This window comes from Lepisma saccharinum, chromosome 1, assembly GCF_977018435.1.
Source record: "Lepisma saccharinum chromosome 1, izLepSacc3.1, whole genome shotgun sequence".
NCBI lineage: Eukaryota > Metazoa > Arthropoda > Insecta > Zygentoma > Lepismatidae > Lepisma > Lepisma saccharinum.
Genome location: NC_139229.1, coordinates 52,148,760 through 52,176,756, shown reverse-complemented (window position 1 = coordinate 52,176,756; position 27,997 = coordinate 52,148,760). Strand labels below are relative to the sequence as shown.

Sequence of the window (27,997 nt, the reverse complement as noted above, 5' to 3'; positions counted from 1 at the left end):
AGCTCTGCTATGCTTCATACAGTATGTTTGTGAGGAAAATGTACGTCCTTGTGTTAATTTCGAAATCTGAAAATTCTGGCATAAATCAGACAAACGTGCAAATATTTAGAACAAATATAACGTATTTAATTGATAACACATTTTCAGGGAATTAAAAACTAGACTTCTGCAAATTCTTTGCTCCTTTATGCGCGTTACGCATGTGCGCACCTTTAAGGGCGAACCAATCATAACAACAGTGGCACAACCGACGGCAAATTTAATAGTAGGTAAATTGCCCATTGCTATTTTACTGTCTTTTACATCACATTTGTTTCTAAAGGAAGGAACTATACTGATATTGGAGTTGACTATGCTCTCTGCTTCAATTCTTAACCACGATATTGAATAAAACCAAGCGAATGTACATGGTGTAAGCAATTTGCATACTATTATATTTGTCGGCTGTGCAAGATAAAAAATATGGCAGTTGAGCTGTATCATATGCTAGAATTGTTCTTCAGTGTAGATACCTAAATGTACAAAGCTAAATTAACAACTAAATTACATAATGGTTTTTTTTTTTTTTTTTAAGCAAGTGTTTTCAATGTGTATCTTACATTAGGATATTTTACGAAGTTTTCCCTTGAATTTAGTATGGAGCAATTCTTATATAAGTATATATCAAGGGGACCATATTCTATTGGATCCTTTTCTACATCTTTATTTTCCATGGAAGATTTGATAGAACGAAGACATCAGTTAACAAAGTTTATGGTTCGTTGGACAATATTTGTGTCATATGCTTCATTTAAATATCTCCTCTATTTCATCTTGTAAGTAGTTGTTATTCAAAAGTTAGTGCGAATCTAACACTAAGAAACAAAAATATTATTATTCTTTTAAACTTCCTAGAAATCCTACTGCAGAATACAGTACCACGAATTCCAGTGAATCATGTTTTGGTAGTATTAATTAAATTTAATCAGGACTGCCTGAATATTTATAACGGAACGAATGTTTTTGGTAATAAATATCTCAAAAGTTGCAGTTTTATATTTTTAATGGTTTGTAAAACTAAATCAGTTGAAAAAGTGTTATTGTTTTGTAACAAGTAATCCAAAAATTCATAATTCGGAAAAAAATTCGGATAAGTTTAAAAATAAAACTTTATTCACAAAATCTAATATTTTGTTATTAAGCATTGTATGGTTTGTGTGCAGGTAATGCTTTTTCTAAAAGCAACAAAAATTATTACTACGCCCCGTTAATCGTTGGAATATATACATTAAACATTTTCACTGTTGATTTATTGATTAAACAGCACTATTTGAATTGCAAGGTATGGCTATGTTAGATGTAATAGCAGCAGTATTATTATATTGTAATGGTTTTGCTATTGTGTAAATAATGTATCTCAAAGCACTGAATGAACACTAATGTTACAAAAATATATTATAAAAAATGTTTCTATTACTAGAGACAAGTTATTTTAAAATTAAGTAAATTGTCGCGCAAATTATATCTTTCCCAAAATGTGAAAGTGTACGTGGCTACTTTTACGCTACCTCTGGCGTATAGAACATTAGATATTCCAAAAATGTATTGTCGCAAAGCGATATTGTCATTTTTATGTACGAAATATGTTAACATTGCCGTGTTTTTCTTAAAAGAAGTTATCTATTTTATTTAGATATGACGTGTGTTCTAGATATGGCTCCTGTGATATGAAGTATTGTCTGTTCAATAGGAAGAACACATTATGTGAAAGAATTTACAATCTCTTATTTTTTGGAAATAAGATATTGTATTCAATATTCACAACGCTGTTGACTATTATTGTCATGTATTATTGTTATTGTTATAGCACGAATACTTACACTCATTCACAAGTTTAAAAATACCTTGCGTGGGCAGTACGTTCATGGGGTGAGAAAAATTCAAGTTTCAGTTGTTTAATTTCAAAGTATCCTAAATACTTTCTCCTGGTATAATAGCATTCATCATAATATAGTGGACTTCCTTAAAAAGTTCATTTTTCTGTTATTATTAGCACATTTTTGTATAAGTTATTGCAGGAATGTATTTTAGTGAATTAGTCTGCACAGATTTTGAGGTGTAATCACTGGCGAGAGATAGCGTCCTAAACAGAAGCGGCTATTACATAAAGATTATATATGTATATGTACTCATGTTTCACATAATATGTACAGTATATAAAAATTTCCTTCACTATATATAAATGACGTAATTTCTAAGCGTCTCTTTGACATTTCAACATCAGTAATTTCGTAACTTATGTCTCTGTCTGTGAACCTCTTAGATCTTGGCTTATGGGAGCAAAAATTTATCTTCTATACTACGTTATGTATGTCAAGAATGATACTTTTTTTAGGTATAAAATGTGCTTCCAACAACTGTATTGGCAGTAACAACATGCCAATCGGAATAAATTATATATTTTTTTACTTCTAGTAGTGGCTAAATTATTATTGCCACACTTTGATCACTAATTGTAACATGTAATAGTCACTGACCAGTTAACATCTACAGATTACTTACTTTGCTAATTGTGCATGTGTAGCGACTGGTACATATTATGTACGTTTGTATGTAGGTATTAAATTTTTTACCATGTAAATGCTCTTTTGCGGGAATTTACAGCAACTATTGACATGGATCGTGTAGTTACGAGGGCATGTTGGAATTTGCTCCTACTCCACTAGCGTTTTTCGTGTGAGGCATTAGCCAGCATACAGTCTCATGAATACTAAGAAGTACAGCTATAGCGAGAAAGCTCTGGGTAATCACTAAGTACATCGTCACCTTTAGAAACTGACGTAGGCAAGAAACGAATACATCTCCCCGCGTCTCACTCACAACGTGCACCTTACAATGGAAAATGTCGTACACAGATTGTAGATGTGCTGTCTTACAGACTAAAATACTGCTATCTCATGCGAATTTTACCTTTTGTACAACTTAATTTCCAACAAACGAAACCTCACATTCACGAACATACACTCACAGTAGTAAGTCACGCATGACGATTAAAAATTGGTCCTAATTCGCTGTGAATTCAATCTTTTCACGTCCAGTTTCAGCGCTGAGGGGTCCAGCTGCAGTTACCGTACTGTAGGCGTGTATTGTCGGTTGTTTCATTAATGTATGTAGCACCATGAGGCGTGTAGCCACTGCTTAACATGGCATTTTGATCACCCATACACCTCATTTCCTCCATTTGTTAAGTCTGGTATTTTGGTTCCATCTCGTCCAAATCACGTCCCTTCGTTTCCGGCACCCACACGACGACGAAGAAAAGTCCCGCAATGGATATTGCAGAATACAGCCAGAACGCTCCATACAGTCCAAGAGCCTGTTGAAAATCCACGAAGGTTTTAACGCCGACGAACGCACATCCGTAACTGAAAGACGTAGCCAACGCACCTCCTAAGCCGCGGTACTCTAGCGGAAACAACTCCGCTATCAACAGCCACGATATGGGTCCTATGCCTAGCGAGAAGGCCACCGTGAAGACAAGAACGCACAGCAACGGTATCCAGTCGTGGGTGGAGTCGTACGCGGCGTTCGCCAGGGTAAGGTTGTCCTCGTAGTAAGCGAAAGTTCCGAATCCAGCCAGGGCCAGGGACATGAAGACGGTGCTGGTCACCAGAAGGGGAAGCCTGCCGACAGTGTCGATTAGGAGACCGGATATCAGAGCTGCAAGTAGCTGCACGAAACCAACGACTATCGCACCACCGTGAGGGTTCATCCCGCCGAAGGTCTGCCGGAATATAGGCACTGCGTAGAAGTTGAACGCGCTCGCACCCGAGAACCGTTGAAAGAACATCAATCCGCAGGTCGTGAGGGTGGGTCTGATCAGACGAGGCATGAGGACGCTCCTGCACGATATCTCCTGATCCTTTTTCTTCCGCACGTTCGTCTTGATGGTGTTCAGCTCCGAGGTGATGTCCATGTGTGGACCTCGCAGCCACTGGAGCGACCTCGCTGCTTCCTCCTCTCGGCCGTTGAGAACCAGGAAGCTCGGCGTCTCGGGAACGTACAGGACGCTGATAAACAGCATCACCGGCGTCGCGGCGGCGACCATAGCTAGCTGCCGCCAGTCGAGGTAGGCTCCCAGAATGAAACTGATGAGCATCCCGACGTGGCCGACGATCTTCGCGATGGAGCTCAAGCAGCCGCGGATGTCCGGGATCGAGATCTCGCTGATGTAGACTTGGGTCACCAGGAGGACGACGGCCGAACAGAACCCCGCGACGAAAGCGGTGGCGTACATCATCTCCACATTGTTGGCGAACACTGTGAGGAGCCAGGAAGCTGCGAAAGGTACCGAGCTGATCAACAGCAGTCTTTTCCGTCCGTACCTCATCGCCAGTCCTCCCACCATTCCTCCGAATAGCGCACCCAGGAGCGACAAACTAGCTACCCATGATGCCTGTTGAGCAGTAACAGTAAACGAATCGTTGGTGTTCTTCTGCTCCTGTAGCGAAGCAATGGCGGGAGAACTGTAACCCTTGCCGAGACCAGCGGCGAACGGTCCTAGGGACACTGCAAGAGCTGCCAGAACCTAAAACAGAGCAAATGAAATAACGTTAGAATCATTAGAAGAATTTTTAAGGTCTTTATGCATGTATATACACAGGGCGAGTCAAAATTCAGGTTACATAGGAAGTTTCTGACTGTAGTGAAGGCAAAGGCAGGCAAAAGACGAATGGGTGGAGGTGAATTTCCTGAGTGGTCATCGCGGTCTCCAGACCTCACACTAATGGATTTGATCCTTTGAGATCATCTAAAGGCGCTCGTCTACTCAGTTAAGATTCAGATCATCCAGCATCTGAAGGAATGCATTGTGTAATGTGCAGACATGACCATTCCGAACGTTCTGCAAAAGGTTCTGGAGAACTGGAAACGTCGCGTGCACAAATGCATTGATGTCCAAGGTGCACATAAAAATCCCTAAGGTAACCTGACTTTTGACTCACCTTGTATACATGTATGTATGTATATATATATATATAAAGTAACTTAAATAAATACAGATTTATTTCAATAAACTTTAACGACATTCTTGTCCGGTGGCTGAACTATTCCCCCAATTTGTTCCACACAATATAATTTGAATGCCTCTTGACCAGTAACAGAAGTGTGCAAGATTGTTTTTACATGCAGTTTTCTGCTTCAAAGCTTCCCGTTTACAATAAAAACTTAAGGTTGTGTCCTCGTCTATTCTCGTATTAGGTATACATATCTGCCAACAAGGTGCAAACAGACGAAGCAATTTAGGCCGACATGTATGTCCGCTGAAAGGTATGAACTTTGGCGGCAGTGCTTGTAGTGGGTTCATTAGTGAAATGATAAGCATATACATTTGCATGACAATTATGAGGCCTCACCGATAGTGTAGTGACAGTCGCCACTATGATCAAGGCGTCTCGGGTTCGATCCCCAGTGGAGGCGCATTGCGCATTCGGATTCCATTTCAAACTATAGGTCCAGTTCTCCCCGATGGGATAGTGGTAGCGTCGTCGCCTTGCAATCAAGGAGTCCCGGGTTCGATGCCCGGTGGAGGCACATGGTGGTTCGGATCGCACATTAAACTGTAGGTCCAGTCCCGATTAGCCTTACTGTGTGTATATAACGTGGACTTAAAACACCAATTCAATCAATCAATCAATATAGGTCCAGTCCGGACTAGCCCATCATGGACATAGTAACCAAACATAGCGTCTAAAGATGAGAAAGGAAGCTCTATTCAGCCATCTGAGAAAGGAAGCTCTATTCAGCCATCTGGATATCTGTATCTTACAACAATTCCGTGGACATTTTGAGAAGCATTTTTTCTAACAGCTAGAAGAAGCTAACTTTGTAAACTGGACCTACATCATGCAAATTGCAATTTCTGACATGTGCTTCATGAAAATCAGCATATTCATCACGCGTTCGAAACATGTGACACGGACCCTGTGATGTGTATCAGGCCATGTTCGGTATGTTATAACAGTGCATGTAAAGAACGTCAATCTTCGACGCTTTGAAACGGACGTATTACCCGCTAGTCTTTTTGTTGTGAACATTGAAGCGATGGCTGAAAGTTGATATTCCGCGAGTAGATGGTGTGATATACGGCGGTTGAAGATTTATTGAAGACCTGAAGAGCGTTTAGCGTAGAATAAATCATTGCGAGATTGTTCACTGTCATCATCGATATATGAAGCTCGTATTTATAAAACAATAAAATTTCCCTTGCAAAATACGGGCTTGGTCAAGATAGACGCGGGTCTATTTTTGTGGACCTTGAACACAGAACTATGGAAGATACTAACGAAGTATTTTGGGTGGAGTGTAGTGTAACATTGTATGAGGAAGAAACCTGAATGCTACGAGGAAGTGAATGAATGGTTTGATTTATTTTACATTGCGTTTTTGCCACTTTTGGCTAATTGCGAAGATGAGGACGAATGGTGATAAGATGAAATAGATGAAGGAAAAGAAGACAAACTCATATTGACAACACACAAGATAATTATACTGGCCATGGGTCCAGACGACAGAGCCTCGTTAGTCTGCAAAATGCAGTCCAGGGCGTATTAGGTGGAAGAGAGGTTGACATTTGGGTGTCTTAAAAAATAATCACCACTTACACTCAATGAAGAAGGGAGGAAAAGCGGCTAGAAGCTTAGGAATGTGAATGTATACATCCGCAGGCAGAGGATGTTACACCGAATCATCAGCACAGCTTTCATAAATGTTTTTTTTTTTTCACGTGGTAACAATTACAATAGCCCATATACACAGAATTACATCCTTAACGTAAATATGTTTAACACCCAAGCTATTTCAAAAAGTATTTACATGTATGGTATTTTACTACTTCACTTACGGCACTGCTGTACACAGTATTAATAAATAATAAAAACAGCAATAACTAATAAGTAGCACAATAAGCAGGTTAGTCACAACAATATGAACTTAGTTTGCTAAATCTCACATCACATTAATTGTATTGTATTTCTCTTTGTCTATATTTTCGACCAATCAGGTTCATGGAAATAACTGAAACCTAGGTTTGCTGAAGATGATGAAATGAAAAACTATGTGATGGAAATCTCCGACATCATTTTCTGCAAGAATAATAATAAAAAAGTTTCGCCACATTTTAATTATGGTCATATTTCACGTTGGGTTAAAATCGATTGAGAGTTACGACTTTCTCATAAAATGTGGCGATTCTATCGGTCTGCCGCCCTCTTCCCTGTGTCAGTTTAAGTGACACGGGGAAGAGCCTTCCGGTCGAACGAGAAACATTACTTTGGTGCAACCATTGATTTTTTGGAAGACTTAGTAAGGATTATTGCACTGTTCTTCATGCGAACCCAGATAGTAAAAGGTGTTGCTTTTCATATGGAATTGACAATAACGAATGATATTAGAGTTCGCAACCTAGTTGAAATTTTGTGTGCATGATACGGTATCTCTATATTGTCTCATGCACACAGAATTTCAAATAGATTACGGCATATTATGAGAGAATATGCTGAATAAACAGATCGCCTTGTGCAAGATATTACAAGAAAATTCCCAACTGATGTCAGTGAGGTAAAAACGACGTTTAGATGAAACCTGTTTCTTCCGACTACAAGTGACGTTTAACCAAACTGTGGACTAAAGATGAGAACACTTTCTAACTGAATGTTTCAGAATGTACGAATAACTAGAAGCAGAGGAGAGAAGTGATCAATGTAATGTATGCTCTTTTGACGTTAGTTCAACTTCAGTAGTCATGTTCTAAGTAACTGTAGATTTGCTTGTAAATAAAGAAATCTGGTAATATTGTGTGTATCAGAGTTATGTAAATTTGCATCGTACTTTAATATGTACAACACCGAAAATTCTCGTGTAGGAAATTATTGTAATTGCAATGTCTCAAGAAGCAACATGATCTAAATTGTGATATGTTTTCCATCAGGTAAAAATGCTCTCTGAGTTATGTTAGCAGACTATGATTGATACCAGGGCTGAGTTTTTCAACTTCAGTTAAAAGAAAACTTCTTTTGCGAAAGAGAAGTGTATGTAAGCAAAACGAACTCAAAATAAGGCGATAAATGAAACTAATACGTATATGTTCTAATTGGATGTAGAGCAATTGTAAAGAATTGCAATAATTGCCGACAAGTTGAATCTCAATTATAAGTTTTAGTGACTCTTAATGCATGCCAGTAATTTACAAAAAACAAGAAGTAATGTGATTATTGTGGCGATAATGTATACCTGGGGACAGCTCAGGTGGCCTAAGCGTGGTGGTGATCACACCATCTCCATGGGTGGCCGGGATTGTGAATGTGTGGTGCCCTGCCGTCACATCCTCTCCGCTCCACATGCATTCACAGTATGTTACAGTGTGCAGAGAAGAAGGGGAAGCTTTTTCTTAACCGAATATCAGGCAGGAATCGTTGGATCTTTACAGTTTTGGATGTTTTTGAGTATTCGAGCTACAGGCTGCTACAAGAACAATGCTCGTAATCCTCTTATTCTGTCTTGTTTCTTCCAAAGAATTCCTATGCACGCCACTCCAAATAATACAAATGAATGCATAGGGACGAGTTCTATAGAAAAAATGCATCGTTATTCAAAAATCTAGCCGTGGTGTTGGAGGTAATTGCTTTGGAAGGTGGGCGTGTTTGCCGCTGAATCAGTTTCCGTCCCATGCGTGATATAAATCAAAGGATACCGAGTGTATCTTTTACTGGAACGTTTCTTGACGCCAGGCGTTCATGCGTAAGACCTTTGGCCATGCAAGACGCGTCTGCCCGAATCCGAATTCTCAAAATTTTTCTTAATGTAAACAGCGGATACGATCGAAAACAAACCGTGAGTAAATTGGGGGTCTCCAAGTCGCGGCTTGTCATTCCTGGAAGCCTTGTAACAAATTCTCATCACGCGTACATTCATTAGTCGCGATACGCTTCACCTGCCAAGCGAGTAAAGAGCCTCTTGTATTTGGGATTGGACTCCTCACCGCAGGAAGATAGCTGACAAAAGGTCACATTAGTTAACATACTTAAAAAGAACTTTTTTTTCCCTTCAGGCAGGTGTTCTGTGATTGCATCCTCGTTTGGCGTAATCTCACCCTGATGCGCCAGCAGACTACGAATCCCGAGCGTTCCGCTTCATCAAATTACTTGGTATTCTCTTGGATCCCTCAGGAACGTTGCGGGGGGCCGCCCCCTTTGCTGACTGTTTCTCGGCTGGGGATATCAGGGGGAACCAGTCTGGGGTCTACTGACAGCGAGACAACCCTTCCTAAATGCAAATTCTGTTCTTGCACCTCACTACTTTATCACGACTTGTTTACACCTTGAGAGACTCCTACTACCTAGGTCGTCGCGTTCTAATGAAGTCCTCCCCCTCCGTCTTCTTTTATAAGTGCCGATGCCCCGGTTGGAAACAAGTGTCATTCCGTTGTGACGGGTTCATTAGCAAGAGAGAGAGGGAACATTAGAAGAAAAAAAGAGAGGCTGCTCTTCTCACACCTCTACCTTCGGAACTAATATGGGAAAATCGTGAAGCGTATCGTTGCGGGACGCTTTTAATCTGATCATTTATATTTCAGAGATAAGAGGTTCTTTGTACTTTTTATTTCAATGTAACAAAGGATGGTAAATAATGATTACGACCGAAACACTTGGGAAGTGAGAAATTCATTTACGTACTGATGCTTTTTATCGGCGTGTTTAGACTTTCTCCGTGGTTTAAGGCTTAACGTAACGTAACGGAGTGAGGTGTGCTGGGGGTCGAATATTGAATGTCCCCTTTTTGCTTTTTCACGTAAAATAATTTTAAAAATTCGAAAACTATTTTACCTGAATATATCAAAATTCCTATTCTAAGTAGGGTTCTACCTGGCTCACGAGGCAAATTCTCGATGTTTCACTGATTTCATTGACGATTTGAATTGTACTTGTACATTAATGGTTAGAGTTTTTCTAAGCCCACTTTGTGCACAGAAAGGCTAATCAGGATGGGACATACAATTTAAATTAGGATTCGAGCTACTGTTTACCTCCGTCCAGGCATCGAACCCTGGACCCCTTGATTACAAGGCGACGACGTTAGCAATACAATATTAGGGAGGCCCGACATTTATGGTATATTGGCTTTAAAACACCAGGTATAACTTTTGAACACACGTAAAATATGTGAATTAAGCTTAGAAGTTTACTAAAATTGAAAATGTTACCGCCTTCTCGATGTATGAAATAAAAATAATATCTCCCCACCTAGGTTCGTGAGTTCGAATCCCGGCCTAGAAATGAATATTCTTTACGATTGTCTCCCAACAATTTCATCTAATCTTCACTCGTCGTCATGGTCGTGATTAGCCAAAAATGGCAGAAAAGTGACGCTAAATTCCAAAATGTACAAATAACAGTAATAATAGAACAGCACAAACATAACACAAATAGTATCCTGAATATTGTAATCTCCAGAGCGTTAGTGCTTTTAATCATTGTTCAGGGTATAAGAGGTGACCTCGGAAGGCACGCAAATGTCTTCTCTACGTAAGTACATCTTCCTGGATTGCATTTTGAGACTGACGCGAGACTGGCGTTTGGAGCTATAGCCAGTATAATAATTTGTGCGGCTTGTGTTGTGTTTGTTCATATGTGTTTGTCCTTTCATCATATCACTATTCATTCACGTCTACGCGATTAAACACAAGTGGTAAGAAAGGCGTGGTAAAATGAATCAATTGGATGATTCTTTCATTGTTCACTGTGCTCTGCATATATTTTCTATGTATAACGTTTTAGAATATTGAAATTTGCACACATGTACCCCTAATAATAAAGTGAATGTATGTTCTCCGTACACAGTGAAAGTTCCTTTTCTCTTAACCTTCATAGAGGGTGCTCTTGAGGAGGATGACGTAAGCATACAAATACAATTCATTTTGTGTATATGAAAGAATTAGAAGACAAAATTGAAATGTTTTCAAAGTGGAGGAAGCTTTGTACATTGAAGTAAGTGATTTGTGAACCTTTCAGTGAATATATGCAAATTCACCTTACAGGGTTTTGCTGTCTCTCTCATGCCACAAGCTAAATGCATGTTTCACATATAATTTCTGTGGTGGACATCTTGTATTGTTTACGTTCGCTCCACAGAGGTTAAACCATGCCAATTTCGAAAACTCAAGTTTTGTTTGAAATGCGGACTGTCATGCTCAACATCTTGCGGAAAGGTCTTCATGTTGATTTCTGAAACCACGTGCAGCAAGCAAGATGCTGCTGATTTCCTTGCGTTGAACCTATTTCAAGCGATGAGTAAACGTTAGGTCATATTCACGAGGTCAGTGCCACTGTGCTATGCTCCACGTTCTTATCATTGGGTAAGCAGTCGGCTTTAATGGAATAAACGTATCTACGATGTTGTTATATTATGCACACAAGGGTAAAGTTTGAGAACATGACTTATTTGAGCCGAGATAATCCGTATGCATTCATCAGCTTGTGCAAATACTTTGGTTACCAATATCTGTGTGTTCAATCGCACTGGTGTGACCCCATGACTTCCCATTTAACGTTAGCGTAATAAGTTTAACTTTGTGAAGTTGTTGAAGGCCAAGACCCTATCGACCTTCGGACTTTCCATGGATTTAGCACATGTTGTGGTTGTCACTCACAAGTGGTCAATGAATTTCTAATGTGTGTATTTATTGCTATGAAAGGATTCGAGTTGTCTGCTTTCTAAATGCATAGATTCGTTAATTATGGATTGTGCTGAAATACTTTTTTCAACACAAGACTGTTGATATTGATTATATTCGCTTCGTTAAATGTAGATTCATCCACCAGGGCGTATGTTCAACCATAATTACCTACTTCGCTTTTAGCTTGAAGACGTTACTACAGAATGAACCCGTTTGTTTCAAAGCTCATTTTTTTCGTTCTTCAAACCCACTTTATGCTTAGGAGGCTGATCGGAACTGGACCTACACTCTGTCCCATCCATCTCTGGAGCAGGCGAACGAAAACAAGTCTCTGCGCAAGTGGTGACGCGAGACAGCTCCACCAATGAACACGTGAGAGGAACGGGATTTCGTGGAGAGGGGAAAGTGACTTCGGTTACCAGCCTTCCCAGCAGCGTGTACTGCTTCGCTCTGCCCACTCAACCCCCCCCCCTTCTCTGACGCTATGCACGGCCTTGCTCCAGAGATAACTGGGACAGGGTATACCGTTTAAATTGGGAGCCGAACCACTGTGCAATGTGTCTCGGATTCGATCGCTAGTGGAGGGGGCTCATATCATGTTGTGGAAGAAAGAATTATTGGTTTTAGGTGCGCTTCATGCACATATTTATTCGTGCAGTTATTTATTCAATGAGGAGGAGGTGGGGGGACATGTTAGTGTGGAAGGAAAATCACCCACCCCTCCCAGCACGTTCCTAAATTTGGATTTCTAGAATCGAATTCTCCACTGTGTTGTATTTGCACGGTGTCTTGGCGTAGTGCAATAAACGAGAAAAGTGAAATAATTAATTAGATTCTACTCTGGAATCAGTTTCGAAAAGCTTACTTCAGACGCAGAGATGTGAACAAGCCAGAAAAAGGCTCCAGAACAGTCAATATCAATTGACTATTTTGTAGCGGACCGGCCGTACAGTAAATTGGAGGAAGACGAAAAAAACATAGCGGCGGATAGCGAACCATCGAAGCCATCTGGCGTTTGTTGTGCGAATGGTCCTCGGGAACGGGAGGGCGTCTGCAGTCCTGGATGGCGTCGCGACGCTGGTTTATTGGACTGTTTATTGTCATCTCGGTGGCAGAGACCACCGTGCAACATGCCGTGGAAATTTGGGTATTGGTGTAGAATCGCCGCATCTGCCAAACTGCATGTTGGTCGCAGGGGTTGCTGACCTTCTGATGGGCCTGTGTCTCATGTGAAAGATGTAACGAGAGAAGAAATCTCAGAAAAGACGAGATCAGTGTTGCCACAGCCATCGAGCACATCTCGGCTTTCCTAGCAACAGAATGTCCTTTCTTCATACATGGCGGAAAAATTGAAATCGCTAGAATAAACTTTAATTATTTTTCAATTTTTATTCCCATCAGTCGATGTAAACACGGGCTTACAAAGAATCTAGGATTAATTAAATTTAGGGAGGTGTAACAAAGAATTGTGATAATACTACAAATTTACACTTTGCGAAAAGTATACGAAATATGAAACACTAACATTAGGCTAGTAGTAGCTGTGTTACGGTAACTAAGCTAAATAATGGAAAAATATTGAATGTTCCCAAGCCAAATTACAATTGCGTGAGGAGAAAGGGGGAAGATCTTTCGCACATAAAAAGTGTGTGAATCTGATTTTGATATCCAAATTTCCCTTTAAGTGATCGACTTTCGAACTCAACTCCGAAGTTCTTGAGTTCGAATGCAGGCTTGGACATGGGTGTTCTTTGTGAGTGTCCCTTCATCAGATTATTCATCATCCTCATCGTCGCGATTAACCAAAAATGGCAGAAACGCGCCGTAAAGGAACGAGAATTCAGATATCCAAATGTCCCTTCAACTTTTGGATTTTTATAAAACTTCCCTAGAATTTTTACTCGGTTTTCATGTTCGGATGAGAATTTCCCTCCACGTGGCAACACTGTGATTGACTTTCTTGGAGTAATTGACGACAACGGAAGAAAATAGTAGTATGGAAGATAATAGTTTGAATTCACACATTTTTAAGGGGCTTCATTACGTCCTATTAGATAACATGAAATTTTGCTATACATAATGCTACTGCGTTGGATGAGCGCGTTGGGTAACCATTCACGATCTCACTTGCAAAGGTTCTGGATTCGACCCCCGTCCTCATTGTCGCGATTACACTAAATCGACGTTAAATGATAAAAAAAAAATGCAAACATGGAACACGATTACAACTCCCCTATATCCTGCTGGATATGTATGTTCTCAGTGGGTTCAGAGTTATATTATCAATCGGGACACTTTTCAGCCGGTAGGACAATATAGAGTGCCTTTGTGCATAAATAAACTGACTTCGAACTGCAGTTTACAAGATTAGACCTGTCCCGGACTGAGTGGTAACGCGCTATGAAGCCATAGGTTCAAGGTTCGAACCCTGGTTAATGCGTTGATATGCCAGTTCATCACTCATCCTCGTCATCGCGATTAAACAAATAGATAAAAAGCGACGTATGTATCATCCAGAAGAGGAATCCCTCGAACCACTGGACTGCGCTTCCCCTAAGAATCGTATCCGTGATATCTTACTTAGGCGACAGAATTACCCACGCTATCATACTTCAACGTGCTTTCAGTAGAGTCCAAACTTGCATATTCATTTAAAGTAGTTCTGGAATATAAATGAAACTATAGAAGAGAGAAAATTGCGTTAGTCTTGTGAAGAAACACATGTTAGGTGAAGTCCTTAATTCTCCTAGACCTTAGATCGCGATTAGAACTGTACTACTTAACAACAAACATGGTAGTCAACGTAAACGTGAGAAGATAAAAAGGAAAGTTTTGAAACCCATAGACGAAACTGTGAAACTGGTCTCGGAATGTTGGTTAAAGTTGCCCCCCCCCCCCCAATAATCCCATGTCTGCATTAGGAAAGATTAAACGAAGAGGAGAGAGGAGGGAGATGTGAAGCCGTTAATTGAATTGAGGGTAGTAACTTCCATGAAGAGTCCACCCTCCCTACAATCTTCTCTGGAGAGAGGGGTGCAGGCATCCCTGTTCTGTCTAACTCAACATGATGGCCTGTGTACGAGGGAGGATGGTCAAGAATGAGTCATTAAGCCCACTCCGACCAGCGGAAGGGTAGAGTGAAGGATTTATCTGCAAGGGACTAGCAATAAGTTTACATTACATGACGTCATTTGAGTTTCTAGCACCGACAGTCTGCTACTGACATCGCTCCAACGAGTTGGAGGGAGCGAAAAATTAAAGGTGCCCGTGGTAGGACTTAATCGTATGTGCTTTTTGGAGTATGTAAATTTATTTGATGCAAAGCTGTGATTTCGTATTTTTGATGTTTGATTTGAAGAGCGTGTTGTAAGTCGTAACGAAACACACCAATCGAACAGAAGTAGCTGGCCTCGTGAACCTGACGAAAGCTTCAGCCTAGGTGTTTTGCTTATAAAGAATTGTAAAATGTTTCTCAATCCCCTCCTAACAACGTCAGTTTGCTTCTGACTATAAGTCACAAGAAATAAAAATCGAGCATTCGCTTACCTGCATGTCGTCATGTGTGTTCTATGTCGATGAATGAACTCCATGCCATAGAGTTATGCAACACGCACGACTCCATTTTTACGACGGATGATTACGTTAAAAGAAGAAATTTTGCATTATAATGGAATTATTCAAAGATAATATTTGTGTTGTACCTTACTTCTTTGATTGTTATCGTTAATTGGTTTGTCTTCAGGAAGAGGCGTGACAACTTTACCGTTGTTTTTTAATATTTTTCCGTAACAAAGGATTTATTCTGACTGATCTACTTAGTTCGTACATGTCGTGGCCTGTAGTGGTCTGATTCGTGCCCAGTTGCATTAAGTGTAGTAGAGAATCAAGCTTTAAAACTAGGCTGGACCTTTGCCGACGCCAGGGAAGCATGGTATCTCGGAATTTTCACTCCTTTTGACACCCGCTATGATGTTTTAAAATCTGAAAAATTACATCTGCTTCTAGAGCATTCACGTGAATCTTCATGTAATTGGCTTTTGCTGTTTTCTCGATATTCACATTAGTTCAATAGGTTTCCGTACCACAAAGCTTCACGTGAATTATTTAGGAGAAATTCTAAGCAGATATAATTGAACCAGGAAACATCGTTTTTATTTTGTATTTTCCGGTCTTTTTTTTGGCTTTTAGGTAATTTTTCCAGCATATTTTGTCGTTTTTGATGCATTTTTATCATATTTCAGGTTTATTTTTACTTCTTCTCTGCTGTTCATGCATTTTATAGCATAACATACATATTTAAATTTCCTAACAAATACTCCATTATTCGAAAATATGATCAATGCAAGATGCCCACGAAACACAAGTATATTTTCTGATGCTGACAGACTACTGTATCGTGCAAGGCCCACTATGAAAGGTGGTGAATTTTTTGTACAGAAAAAAACATTACGGTGTGTTTTGTGTAACCTTGAAGTAAAAATAATAAAAAGCGACATTAGCACTTAATTGCTTTTTCCCTTTACTTCGGTAGTTTAAACCACTAAGCAACGGGTTTTATCGAATTATACAACTACTTGTAATTAATGAAAAATCAATGTTTCATTTAAAGAGCGAAAAGTATTTTTCGGCCATTGGTTCTTTTTTTAGATTTTTTAGGTCGTCAACTTCCGAGCTCTAGTCATGACGGTTTTTACTAAAGAGGAAATTTCGAAAACGGTTTGGCTGTCGTCGGACTAATGTCCAGCCGAGCCTTAAGTTTGTTGACGCTATCCTGAAAAAGTCTGCAAAATGCATTTCCTAGCCGAGCTGCGTGCTTTTTAGATTGCCTGTCCCACAACACAATATTCATGTTTACAACGGAATGCGTTTTGGGCGGGTGTTGCGAATGTAACAAGTCTTTTCGGGAAGCAGGAAAAGAAAAAAAAAAGAACGATGGTGCACCTAGGAAGTTGCGGGTGACAGAGGATGTCAGTTGCAGGATGCGGTGGACCAATGGTAACTCCAAACCGAGAATGCTCTCTCCCTCTCTCTCTCCATCCCTTGCTCTCTGCTATCATTGATCTGTTCCACGCGAGCTGGTGTGCGGGTAGCAAGTTTTGTGTCGTTCCCCCTAGTCGGCGGGAACTGCAGTCCGAGGAGACTTGAAGGCAGGGTCAAAGAGGGGTTCTTCCCTGATCGGAATTGTGTATTTATTGCTCGTAGCGTGAGTCGAGGAAGCAACGAAGCTAATTTTCACGCGGGTCTTTTTTGGGGAAGGAGCTGTGTCGGCTACGTTAACGAGGTAGAAACCTGATTTGGACACAAGAAGAGGATGTTGAGGGGTTCTAATATGAATTGAAGTCACGTACTTTATAAAAACCCTTGTAGATACAATTTCGTTGTAATTTTCTTTTCTACTACACCATATTTCCTTCAATAGTTAAATTTTAACTATATTAAATATGCTCTGATATTAAAATTATTCTTTTTCTGCCAAAAGATAGAAGCTTTAATGTAATGAAGTGTTTAGCGTACCATAATATGTATGGCCTTCTCGTAGTGGTAACGTCGTCGCCTTGCAAACAAGCTGCCCCTGTTCGATACTCGGTGCGGGTGTTTATAAAGTACATCGTAGCATTTTTTCGTAATTGAGTGATTTGATTTACTTTACTTTGCTTTTGTGCCACTTTTGGCTATTTTGCGAAGATGGGGATGAGTGATGATATGATGAAAAGGCTCTCACAAACATGCATGCCCGGGCCGGGATTCGAATTCTGGACCCCTGGCGTCGTAGCGCGATGTGCAAACCACTCCGCCACTGGAGCCGCTGGCATTTATTCATAATTGGTTGATTATTTAGAGATATGAACAAAATGATGGATAGGCCCAAGAAACTGCTTATGAAACTATTTCCAAGGAATAGTTTTCAGAAAATCTAATAAAAACGTCCAAAACTCACAATTCCCAATTTTCTGAATCCGTACGTTGCACTGGCAGTGTTGATAAATCACGCGGAAACGGGGTTATACCAAAATAGTACGTTGTTTCATTCAAGCGATTTATCATCTAATTTAGTTCAATTTCCCGGTCTCTTTTCTGTTCAAATATGTCAAATCATGTTTGAAGGGCTACCTTAGTCCTGCCTGTAGACATGTTACTTTCCCGCCGTTTAGAATTGAATATTTGGATCTTAAGAGTATGTTTCCAAAGTTGGATAAGTAATCCTAACTCACTATGCATAAACCTACGCTGCTTTCGTATTGTAAAACTATTTTCATGTAAAGTGATTTTGTAGACCCAATTCGAGGGGTATGGCTGGTAGTTCACCTGAAGTGCCATCATTGAGAATGTGGTGTTCTTTTTTACCCCACATCGAAATGTGCATGCATGGTAAAGTTAAAGTTCCTTCAATAAGGAAGAAAATACAATACTCAGTGTCTTTTGACACAAATGCTGCACCGAGTTAACAGTCTGTAATCTAATGTGACAAACATGACAAATAATTCATTTTACTTTTATATTTTTCTAGGTTCAAATCCTGCATGTGTGTAACATCAGCATTTTCAGGTCATCACCATCGTCGCGATTAAACCCAGAAAGTAGTAAAGTGACATACAGTACCAATATAAATAGAAATTACCTCCTGTATTTCTGTCTTGATGAGATGAGAGTGACATTGGAAACATTTACACAGCTAACTCTGGATTAGTAGGAATCAGGGCGTATGTCGACCTCCGCGGCGAAGTGGTTTGCACAGCGCTTTTAAAACACCAGGGGTCCCGGATTCGAATCCCGGCCTGGACATGGGTATTCTTTGTGAGTCTCCCTTCACAAATTTCATCATCTTCATCTTCGCGATTAGCCAAAGTGGCAGAAATGCGAACCAAAATAAACCAAATCAATCAATCACTCATCCTCATCTTCGCGATTAGCCAACAGTGGCAGGAATGCGACAACACAACCAATCGTTACATAATATGTAATTTTCTGGCCAGGAATGGAATCCATTTTTTTTGAAGAAACATCACTCTGTAGTAAAAAATTAAAACCTACGAACCGAGAATATCTACACAAAATAAAGATTAGCTAACATTTATTTTCATTCAGCACTGGTAAAAAAATGGAATTTTGACTGAGGTGGAAATCGACCGCGGTGTTTCTCTCTATTGAGGTATTCAATTCCTATCCGCTCGCGCTTCTTCTCTTTAAAAAAACATTTTGTTGTTCTACGTCTTTGACAGTTTTCTTTCCGAAGACCGCACGGAATGTCACTAATTAAAGACGATAGCTCCAGCGCTGGGCAAAAGTGAAAACCTCTCTGCATAGCTGAACAATACAATGGGTCGACAACGGCGCAGCTTTCCCGTAATTTGTACACAGGCAGCAGCTGCCAAGTTTGGGCCCTGGAATCGATCAGACTCTCCTTGCTCCCTCAAAAGAAAGAGCGCTCCGACTTCGGTCGTGATTTTGATGGAGTTAGCTGCCAATACAGCCGATCCCTTTCTCTGTAATTTTCTGCTGCTCTCTTTTTTTTTCCCCTTTGTAGGTCACGCATCAGTCTTTTCCCCTTTATGCATCTTCGTGTTTTCTTTGTTTATTTCACGAAGCGACCCCTGGCTAACGCCGTTCGATTCGAATGTTCTGCTGTTTTTTTCATTTCCCGAAATTAGCAGCATATCAGAAGCAGGAGTTATAAAGAGGATTGTGTTCTGTCACGAATGTCGTGTTGACAACTGCTGTGTTGGCCTACACGCTATTATCCAAAAGTGGCTGGAAAGCGTTGTAAAATAACAATACAAATACAGATAACAAAATATCTCTGCAATTTTCGGATTTTTGTAAAATTCCTCTTCCAGTTTCACCTAAAATTTTAACTGCGTTCCCCTGTTATGAGGAAAATTTCCTTCATGGAAACTTTCCCTGTTCCGAGGGAACTGTTGCTGAAAGTATTGTTGTTAGGTTCATTTTAGGCTAATCGGGACTGGACGTACAGCTTAAAGTGGAATACGAACCACTGCGTAAAGTGCCTTCGCCGTGCATCGAACTTGCGACTCCTTGATTACAAGTCGACGACGAGGTCGGTGAAAGGACAGTCGCAAACACACATGAACAGGACACAACGCAACACGATCCCCACAGAGGATTATACTGGCTGTGAGTCCAGACGCCAGAGCCTCGTTAGTCTGCAAAATGTAGGCTAGTGGGGGGGAGGTTGAGATTTGGGTATGTTCAGAAAGGGTCGCCCCTTACACCCCAATAACACCTACGCACCCAGTGCTTTCCGCTGCTGAGTGAAAACATATATGTGTATATGGACGCACTAGAATCACTTACATTGAGCTAAGGCATTTTTCATCTCTTATGCGTGTGCCCCCCAGGCCTGCACCTGGCCCTGTTTCCATTTCACATTTTCTTACTCTTCAAAACCATACGCATGTAAGTTGATACAACAGTTTTCTATTTGTTTTCAGTTGAAATCTATGTTTTTATAAGTCCAGAAGCGAAATTTATTCACTTCAAATCTCGAAATGTATCGCTTGTTTATTTTGATCGTGTAAATTTCAAGATCTGAGTATAAGTTTCAACTCCCAAGAAAATTAGACATGTCAGAATAAAAATATACGAAATGGAAAAAAAAAAACAATATTGTAAACATTTATACTAGCTGTGATTAGTAGGATGTGTGGACACTGTAATAGGAAAAAAAGAAGTATTCTCAAGTATTTTGGAAAAATTTTAAGTTGGGCGAATCACCAGGTTAACATTAGTACAAGAAGGGCCCGAACTGATGGCAATTAAAATATTCAATAAACTCCAAATGATATTAAAGCAGAAAGTATGACAAGTTTGAAAAACAAATTTTAAAAGCTATTAGTTAATAAGGAATATTATAGCGGTAGTGAATATCTAGATTGTAAATTATAGAAATTTTGTAATCATATTTTTTTATCTGAACTGTACTGAACCCTCCAAATACCAATGTATGCATATGGTTTATATGGAGTAATAAAATTCAAATTCAAATGCAATTTCGTAAGTGGAGAGTCGCGTAGTGATAATTCTATTTTTTTTACCTCGGTATTTTAACGTCACTGTTAGAAGTATTACATTGACACATCAGAATGCGAATGTTATTTAGATCTACAAATTTTATTTGCAATGAAAGTGTTCACACATCCCTGTCCAAATATTTATTTTGAATATTTACTTTACCTGCGAGAGCTGGTGCGGTCGGGCAGCTCCTGTAGCGATGTGGACCGTAGTGGTCATTGGAACTCGAGTTGCTTGGCTTATTAGTATCGACTCCAGCTAGAAATAATGTGAAAAAACATTGTTAGATAATACAAAGAAGGTTTCATCTATCTTATTACAAGGGGATATGTCATAACACTATTTCCAGGAAATAATTTTTTGAGCGTGTGCGATGTTTTAATACGAGGACGATTCAATAATTATTGTCCCCGGCATACTTAAAGTATATGAATTGCAATGAATGATGGGGATATTGTAGCCTAATGCCTTAGATGCCTATATGCAAAATTTCAGAACCGTAGGTGCTATAGTAAATTGTTTTTCTCGATTTAGGTGTGAGAGGTGGCACTTAGTTTGAAAAATGGAGAAAACCGAACAACGAGCTGTCATCAAGTACCTCCAGAAAAAGGGGCTGAGCCCAAAGGAGATTCATGAGGACATGGTCAGTGTGTTGGGTGATGGGGCTCCTACCTACCAGGTGGTAAAAAACTGGTGCCACGATTTCCGTTGCGGCAGGGAAAGCTGTCAACAGACCCCTGGTGCTGGTCCTCCAACAACAGCATCCACCCCAGAAAACATTGATACTGTGCATGACATGATTATGGCTGACAGAAGAATCACGGTGCAACAGTTAGCAGACATCATGCACATCTCTGTAGGCTCAGTGGAAACCATTGTGCATGAACACTTGGGATTCAGAAAGGTGTCAGCGCGATGGGTCCCCAAAATGTTATCCCGTGAACAACAGAAAGACAGAGTTCAATGTTCAAGGGCTGGTTTGGAGCTGATGGGGGCAGACCTGAAGCAGTTCTGTGATAGATTTGTGACAGTGGATGAGACATGGCTCCACCACTATGATCCCGAGTCCAAACGACAGAGTATTGAGTGGCGGCACAGAAATTCACCTCCCCCCGCAAATTCAGGGTGCAAGCATCAGCACGCAAGGTTATGGCCACAATTTTTTGGGATGCGAAGGGTGTGCTCCTTATTGACTACCTGGTGGGACACACTGTTATTGGGGACTATTATGCAGCCCTAATCCCTAAGTTACGCGAAGCAATCAAGGAGAAACGGCGTGGGATGTTGCGGCGAAAAGTGCTGTTTCACCACGATAATGCTCCAGCACACATAAGCCATGTTACTGGTGCCGCAATTTATGCTGCTGGTTTCCATGTGTTGAAACACCCTCCCTACTCACGCGACCTCGCCCCCTAGTGACTTTCATTTGTTCCCGAAGTTGAAGGAGCACCTCAAGGGGACGCATTTTCCCTCAAATGCTGCTGTTATGGACGCTGCGGAAGAATGGCTCACGGCTCAGCCACAGACATTCTTTGAAGCTGGCATAGTGGCTTTACGGCATAGGTGGAAGAAGTGCATTACTATGAAGGGGGACTTTGTGGAAAAATAATACTGCTTATATGTCAGGGACAATAATTATTGAACCACCCTCGTATATACCTTTACTGAATTATAGGGAGTATGAAAATGCTTCCAAAAATTAAAATTTAGATTGGTTTTCGTGAAGTTATAAGGACATTTGTAGAGGTGCTATTAGCTTTTTTTAAAAAAAAATATTGGTGGGTATCTGTATTCAAGTTTTCACCATTACAGTCTATATATTATTTACATTCAAATTGAGCATCATGTAGCACAAAGTAAGCACAAAATTATGCTGAAATCGAAATCCAGATCTTCTTTATGAGCTGCATAAATTTAAAAAAATGTGAAGGTGTGTATTATTTGCTTTTCATTTTGCATTTTAAAAAGGAAATAGCATTTTTGTGTATTTTCTGTAATGTTTCGTCTAAATAAGTGATGTAGTTATGTAAATTAAAAACAACTTGATTCATTATTTTATTTTTTGAAATATATTCGCAACCATTCCTTTGTGAGGACATTTTTAGTTCGGGGTTTGTCTCGCCCCAACTCACCAGTTACGTCTCAAAAAATCCACCTCACCAGCTAAGGGTTAATGTCCTCGTTTTTATACAAATTTTGGCGATCTTAAGTACACGCAAGCTAGATAATAAATACATGATGTTATATCTATATTCTTATACCATCTTTTTATGTATTCGTGTAATAATAAAAATACATATTTGAATTAATATTTTATTTAATTATAACTTTTAATTTAAACATTATTATAATTATTGACACACTTGGTTCGGACCCCCCTCCCCCCCGAAATATATTTCTAGATACGTGCCTGTTCAGAAGAGATTAGAAATATATTGCCAAATTCAAAGTGAGCGTGTCAGGATCCTCAGGACATCCAGAAGGGCCCTTTGCAGAGAATTTCTTTTTTTAGAAGAACGGAAATGCTAGACAGCTTGCTGCATGAAAGGGTCAATTCGCTTTCACCCCAGAACAAGTTTTAGTCCCTCCCGTAATTGTAATCCGATTATGAGCTTTAACAGCTCTCGGTCGTGCTTGTGAAGAAAATGCCGTCCAGTGGTAGGAGGAAGAACACCAAAGGGGGAAAAAAATGCACTGTCACAAAACATCCTTCACTGTAATTAGCTTGACGATAGGGGGAAATGCCGCAACTGTTTGGGGGAGGCTAGCCTGACGGTTGAGGTCCGTGCACGACGATTTATCAGCACAGCTAATTTATTGACTTTCAAAGCTTTTAGCTGAACTGTGCTACAGCATGCTACTTCCACGTCAAAGCCTGCTCAATAAAGGACTGTCAGTTTTGATAAGGTGCTATGTTAAGCAATATTTGTGGAAAGGAGTGATGTATGAATGTGTAGTTTTGATGCGGATATGTCAATTACCTTATGATCGTTTAGGTGCCATAAAAGGTAACGCGTATCCATAAAGTCTGCCTATTATTATTTTTATTATTATTGATCGTTAAGAGCATAGTGTCGTGGTAATAAATCCTTTTACCAAATTGACACCTCAGTTGCAGCTTCATAAACTTCTGTAGCGCATGAGGAGCATTGCAAAAGAAGAATCCCAAGTTACCGTACAGGGTGTCGGCAATGGAAAGTGATTAGATTTATGACTCAGTGGAATTCAGATTCGTGCCTATTCCTCGTGTGGCGCTGTCGTCGCGTGTAGGAAATTGTGACATATTTCTAAGGCATGTTTCGGTCATAACCATTATTTTATACCAAGAAAACCAGTCGATCTAAGTGAAAGGTGTTAACATACGGATTAATGTAGAATCGTTTCAATTTTCTTGAAGAAACTTGAAAAAATTGTTGTCTTAAACATCTCCAACACAACGAACATGTCACCTCGATGCCCGAGTACGTTGATTGTTGTACGCAAGATATCTCCACCGACGATTCCAGGTTTTCGAGCAAATGAACTGCGGGTACCTTTCAGTTTCCATGCTCGCGTCCTTTTCCGGAATAAATAACCCGACATTCGAAGATTTTCTGAAAGCGGCAATGGGTTGAAGAAATTGCTTTGAAAAGAACTGCAAATTTGATTTTGATTTGACTTTTGTTATATAGCGTCGCTTTACAGCCACTTTGACTAATGGCAACGATGAGGACGAGTGATGACATGATGAAATTGATGAAGGGACACTCCCAATGGACACCCACTCCCAGGCCGAGATTCGAACCCACGAACCGCAAATGGGGGGAAAAACAGATATTTTAATTGGACTAAGAGTTGTAACTGATATTTTGTAAAAGCTTCGGCCCTCCAGGGTAAATTATAGTCATGTGTAAGCGAACGCATGAAGAATTCTGTCGTTGCTTCGTGTAGACACAGCAGAACTACCCTTCAAAAATAACGTTGCAACAGGCCTAGAATGGGAGGAGTCAGTCATGGATTTAAGTTTGAGTTTAACAGTTTATGCTCATCGTGAATGAACCTACAGTTTAAATTGTGATCCGAACCACTATGTGCCTCCACCGGGTATCGAACCCGGGATGCCTTGATTACAAGGCGACGACGTTACTGCCACGCCACCACGAAGGGACTGTCATGGATTTGATAGCAAACAATAGTCAAAGACAGAATTGAAGCAGCAAAATATTCTCCATCCCTTCTCCAGCTAAGGCAGAACAAACAAGCGTAGGAGGTTGGTATATTTTTTATGTTTCACATTTCTGAAACATATTGGCTGCATCGCCAATAAATGGTCAATATGAGCGTCAAAACTCGAAGGATTCGTTTGCATTGTTTAACGAAACAGGCTCAGTAGAAGCGATTCTGCGCAATAAAATGTTCAGGGTTTGATTTACGAAGCCGGGCGTGCTGCCGCATAAACAAGACTGAAGTGCAGGATGCCCGCGTCCTCCTGTACGTCACAGGGCCCCTCTCGGGAAACATTCTGCACGTATACGTAGGTGCAGGATCATTACCGAAAGGAAGTTGAACGGCTCTCGATGCGAGTAATGACGGTGCTGGCCCTCCTCTTGTTTTTTTTCGTTAATGGCAGTTACAGTTGTCCATTTATCATTTGCGAGCTAACTGGAATTGTCACTTGATAAGTTGAGAGACTGTCTGGATTTATGTGCTGGCCCTATGCAGGCAGAGCCGATTGACGTTTATTGATTTCGTGATGTTTGAGCCCAACGGCAGATCGCCCCGAATATGAAAGATAATTCAGGATTTCCTGTATAAGAAGCACGCTGTTGCGATTGTATTATACCTACCATTTTGCAATTTGAAATTCAGTACACGTATTTTTATGTATGTAATGAAGCTCATGTAATTTACGTTCTGACATCACTTAACTAGATATGCGCAGTGTGATAAACCTCACTGCTTGTGTTGGATAATCAATCTTAATTTCTAATTCGGAAACAAATATGTGTAATTTATATTGGAGCTTTAGGTAACGTTTGTTTTATTTTACATTTATTTGCTTGTACTTCTATTAATGTACGTCACTTTCTCTACTATCTCGGTGGCAGTACGGAAGGAATGTAACGGGTGACCCTTTTTTGAACACACCCTGGACTGCATTTTGCAGACGTCGTCTGACGTTTAGACTTAAACGCAGTGTAGTATAATCTTCTGTGGCGCTCATGTTGTGTACAGTCCATATATGTTTATCGATTGTCCCATCCTCCATCTCATCGTCATTCATTCTCATCGTCGCGATGAGCCAAAAGTGGCAGAAAAGCGACGTAAAAGAAACTAAATCAATTAATCACAAAGCATTTCTTGCTGGACTCATGATCCTCATTGTCGCGATTAGCTTAGAGAGACAGAAAAGCGACGTAAAGTAAGAATGATACACAGAGGTAACTTGTCTGCCTTTTAGGTTAATCGCGACATCAAGGTTGAATGACGATTATTTGAATTTGATGGTGATGGACCCACGGAGCAGGGTGGGACTCGAACCGAACCTACGATGGCGAGATCATGAGTTGACCACTCAGCAACTTCGGCCTACTTGTGACAAACAGATAACTGAAGAGAATATCTGGGAATAGCGATGTCACTCTATCCCCAGGGATTGACTTGCAGTGGAAATTCACGAAGGTGGAAATGACATTAGATCTCGAAAACTCGGAAACCACCCTAGATGTCGAAAATATTATTTCATTATTCGGCGGCTCCAAACTTGAAGACCGATATGAACTTAGGGTATAACATTATTGGTTCATAAGTATCAGGCCCAACCCCCTCCCAATATAAAATTTCAATCTTATCTTTTAGACTACCTTATATCGGATAGTACCACATTTAAGACACCTCAGTTTTCATTTGGTGGCTCTTTGAAAGCAATTTTACTCCCCTAACCTCCTCCCCAAAATCCAGCCCTACTATGTGTACACATCATTGGTGTTTTTGAAGTGTAAGACACGTTAGAATGAACATACAGCAGCTTCGTATAAATTGAGAGGAAAAAAATAGTTCGGAATGTCGATACGGACAGGTTTAAGAACCCCATTGAAAGTCAGTGGCTCGTTGCAACCCAGTGCTGTCCGTGACTGTACAATAAATCCTACTCCAGGCAGAACTAAAATGTTCAACGGTGAGTTTCGGACTAGAACATAACACACACCTCTGGCACTACTCTACGGATGTACTTGCGGTGCTACAATTAACAGGCAGTGTGGCATGTGTTCTTACCTTGGCAGATGTGAGATACAGCCTCGGTACAGAGAATTCTTTGTGGATGAGGTGTTTCCCTCTGGTGGCCGTCTCGAGAATAAATCTCAGCAGAGAAGAAGTCTTCTTCACGTCCTATCTTGAGATTCCATCTGGTATCAAACGGACTTTTCTCGGTGACCTTCTGCTTCTTCTCTTGGATGTGGAGGGAGTGTCTGTCGGGAGCTCTGTGGATACGCACTCTGATCTTTCTCATTCACACCTACATCTGTTTCTCAATTTTCGGCTTTTCCCCAAATGTCTTGACAAGAGGCTGCAGCATGCTTTCGTGACGTTTGAGGTTTTCGGCATCGATGTTATTGTCATCGTTGGTGTATTATTGTCTTGTTGTCCTGGAAAGAGAAAATTATCATCGTTAGGGTGTGCCTACACTGTCAGAAATTACTGTAAAGTTTGCAATATATTACCTTTACAATTTAACAGTCTGCCTGTTAATTCACAAAAGCAGAACGCAACCCTTCTCTCTCTGTGTTGTAAAATATTAAACACAGACACGTACCCGTATATTCTTACAGTACAGCAATGAGAGAATATCTTTCAATTTAAAAGTGAATACTTTATATTGCATAAAAATAGATAATGATTATAATTGATTGATTGAGTTGATGTTTTAAGTCCACTTAATGCACAGTAAGGCTAATCGGGGAAACCTACAGTTTAAAGTGTGATCCATTGGGTATCGAACCCGGGTCCCTTGATTACGAGGCGACGACGCTACTACTGTGCCATCGGGGAGTGGATAATGAGTGCAAATTGCAGTCGTAAAGGTAACGTAAATTCTCTGTGCATAAAGCATCGTGCCATGAAGGCACATGTAGAGGATTAGCCAATTTGGAGGTGATGTGATAAACACTACTAGCAATTGATTTGAAAATCAAAATCGTGGGATATTGGTGCTGGACAAAGGTATATGCATGAATGCAGCTTTACGCTACTTGTGGAGTGATTTTTTCTGCGAATTAA

General features: G+C 40.3%; 2 protein-coding genes across 3 annotated transcripts in view; one reads left to right on the top strand and one right to left on the bottom strand.

The window, feature by feature from the left end:
• MED20 (Mediator complex subunit 20) overlaps window positions 1-27,997 on the top strand; it is a 536,245-nt gene that overhangs the window by 117,519 nt on the left and 390,729 nt on the right. The gene's annotated exons all lie outside the window — the stretch shown is intronic.
• LOC145995156 (facilitated trehalose transporter Tret1-like) lies at window positions 450-27,131 on the bottom strand. The gene is made up of 3 exons (XM_083131709.1): window positions 26,996-27,131; window positions 20,903-20,998; window positions 450-4,567 (listed from the first exon to the last, which is right to left on the bottom strand). The coding sequence occupies exons 2-3, from the start codon at window positions 20,957-20,959 to the stop codon at window positions 3,224-3,226; spliced, it is 1,401 nt and encodes a 466-aa protein (XP_082987835.1). The 5' UTR covers window positions 20,960-20,998; window positions 26,996-27,131; the 3' UTR covers window positions 450-3,223.

Excerpts from the sequence above, each read along its gene's own strand:
- LOC145995156 (XM_083131709.1), bottom strand. The coding sequence starts at position 20,959 with ATGACCACTACGGTCCACATCGCTACAGGAGCTGCCCGACCGCACCAG. Across the intron at positions 4,568-20,902 it reads GACCGCACCAGCTCTCGCAG|GTTCTGGCAGCTCTTGCAGT; the intron begins GTAAAGTAAATA and ends GCTCTGTTTTAG.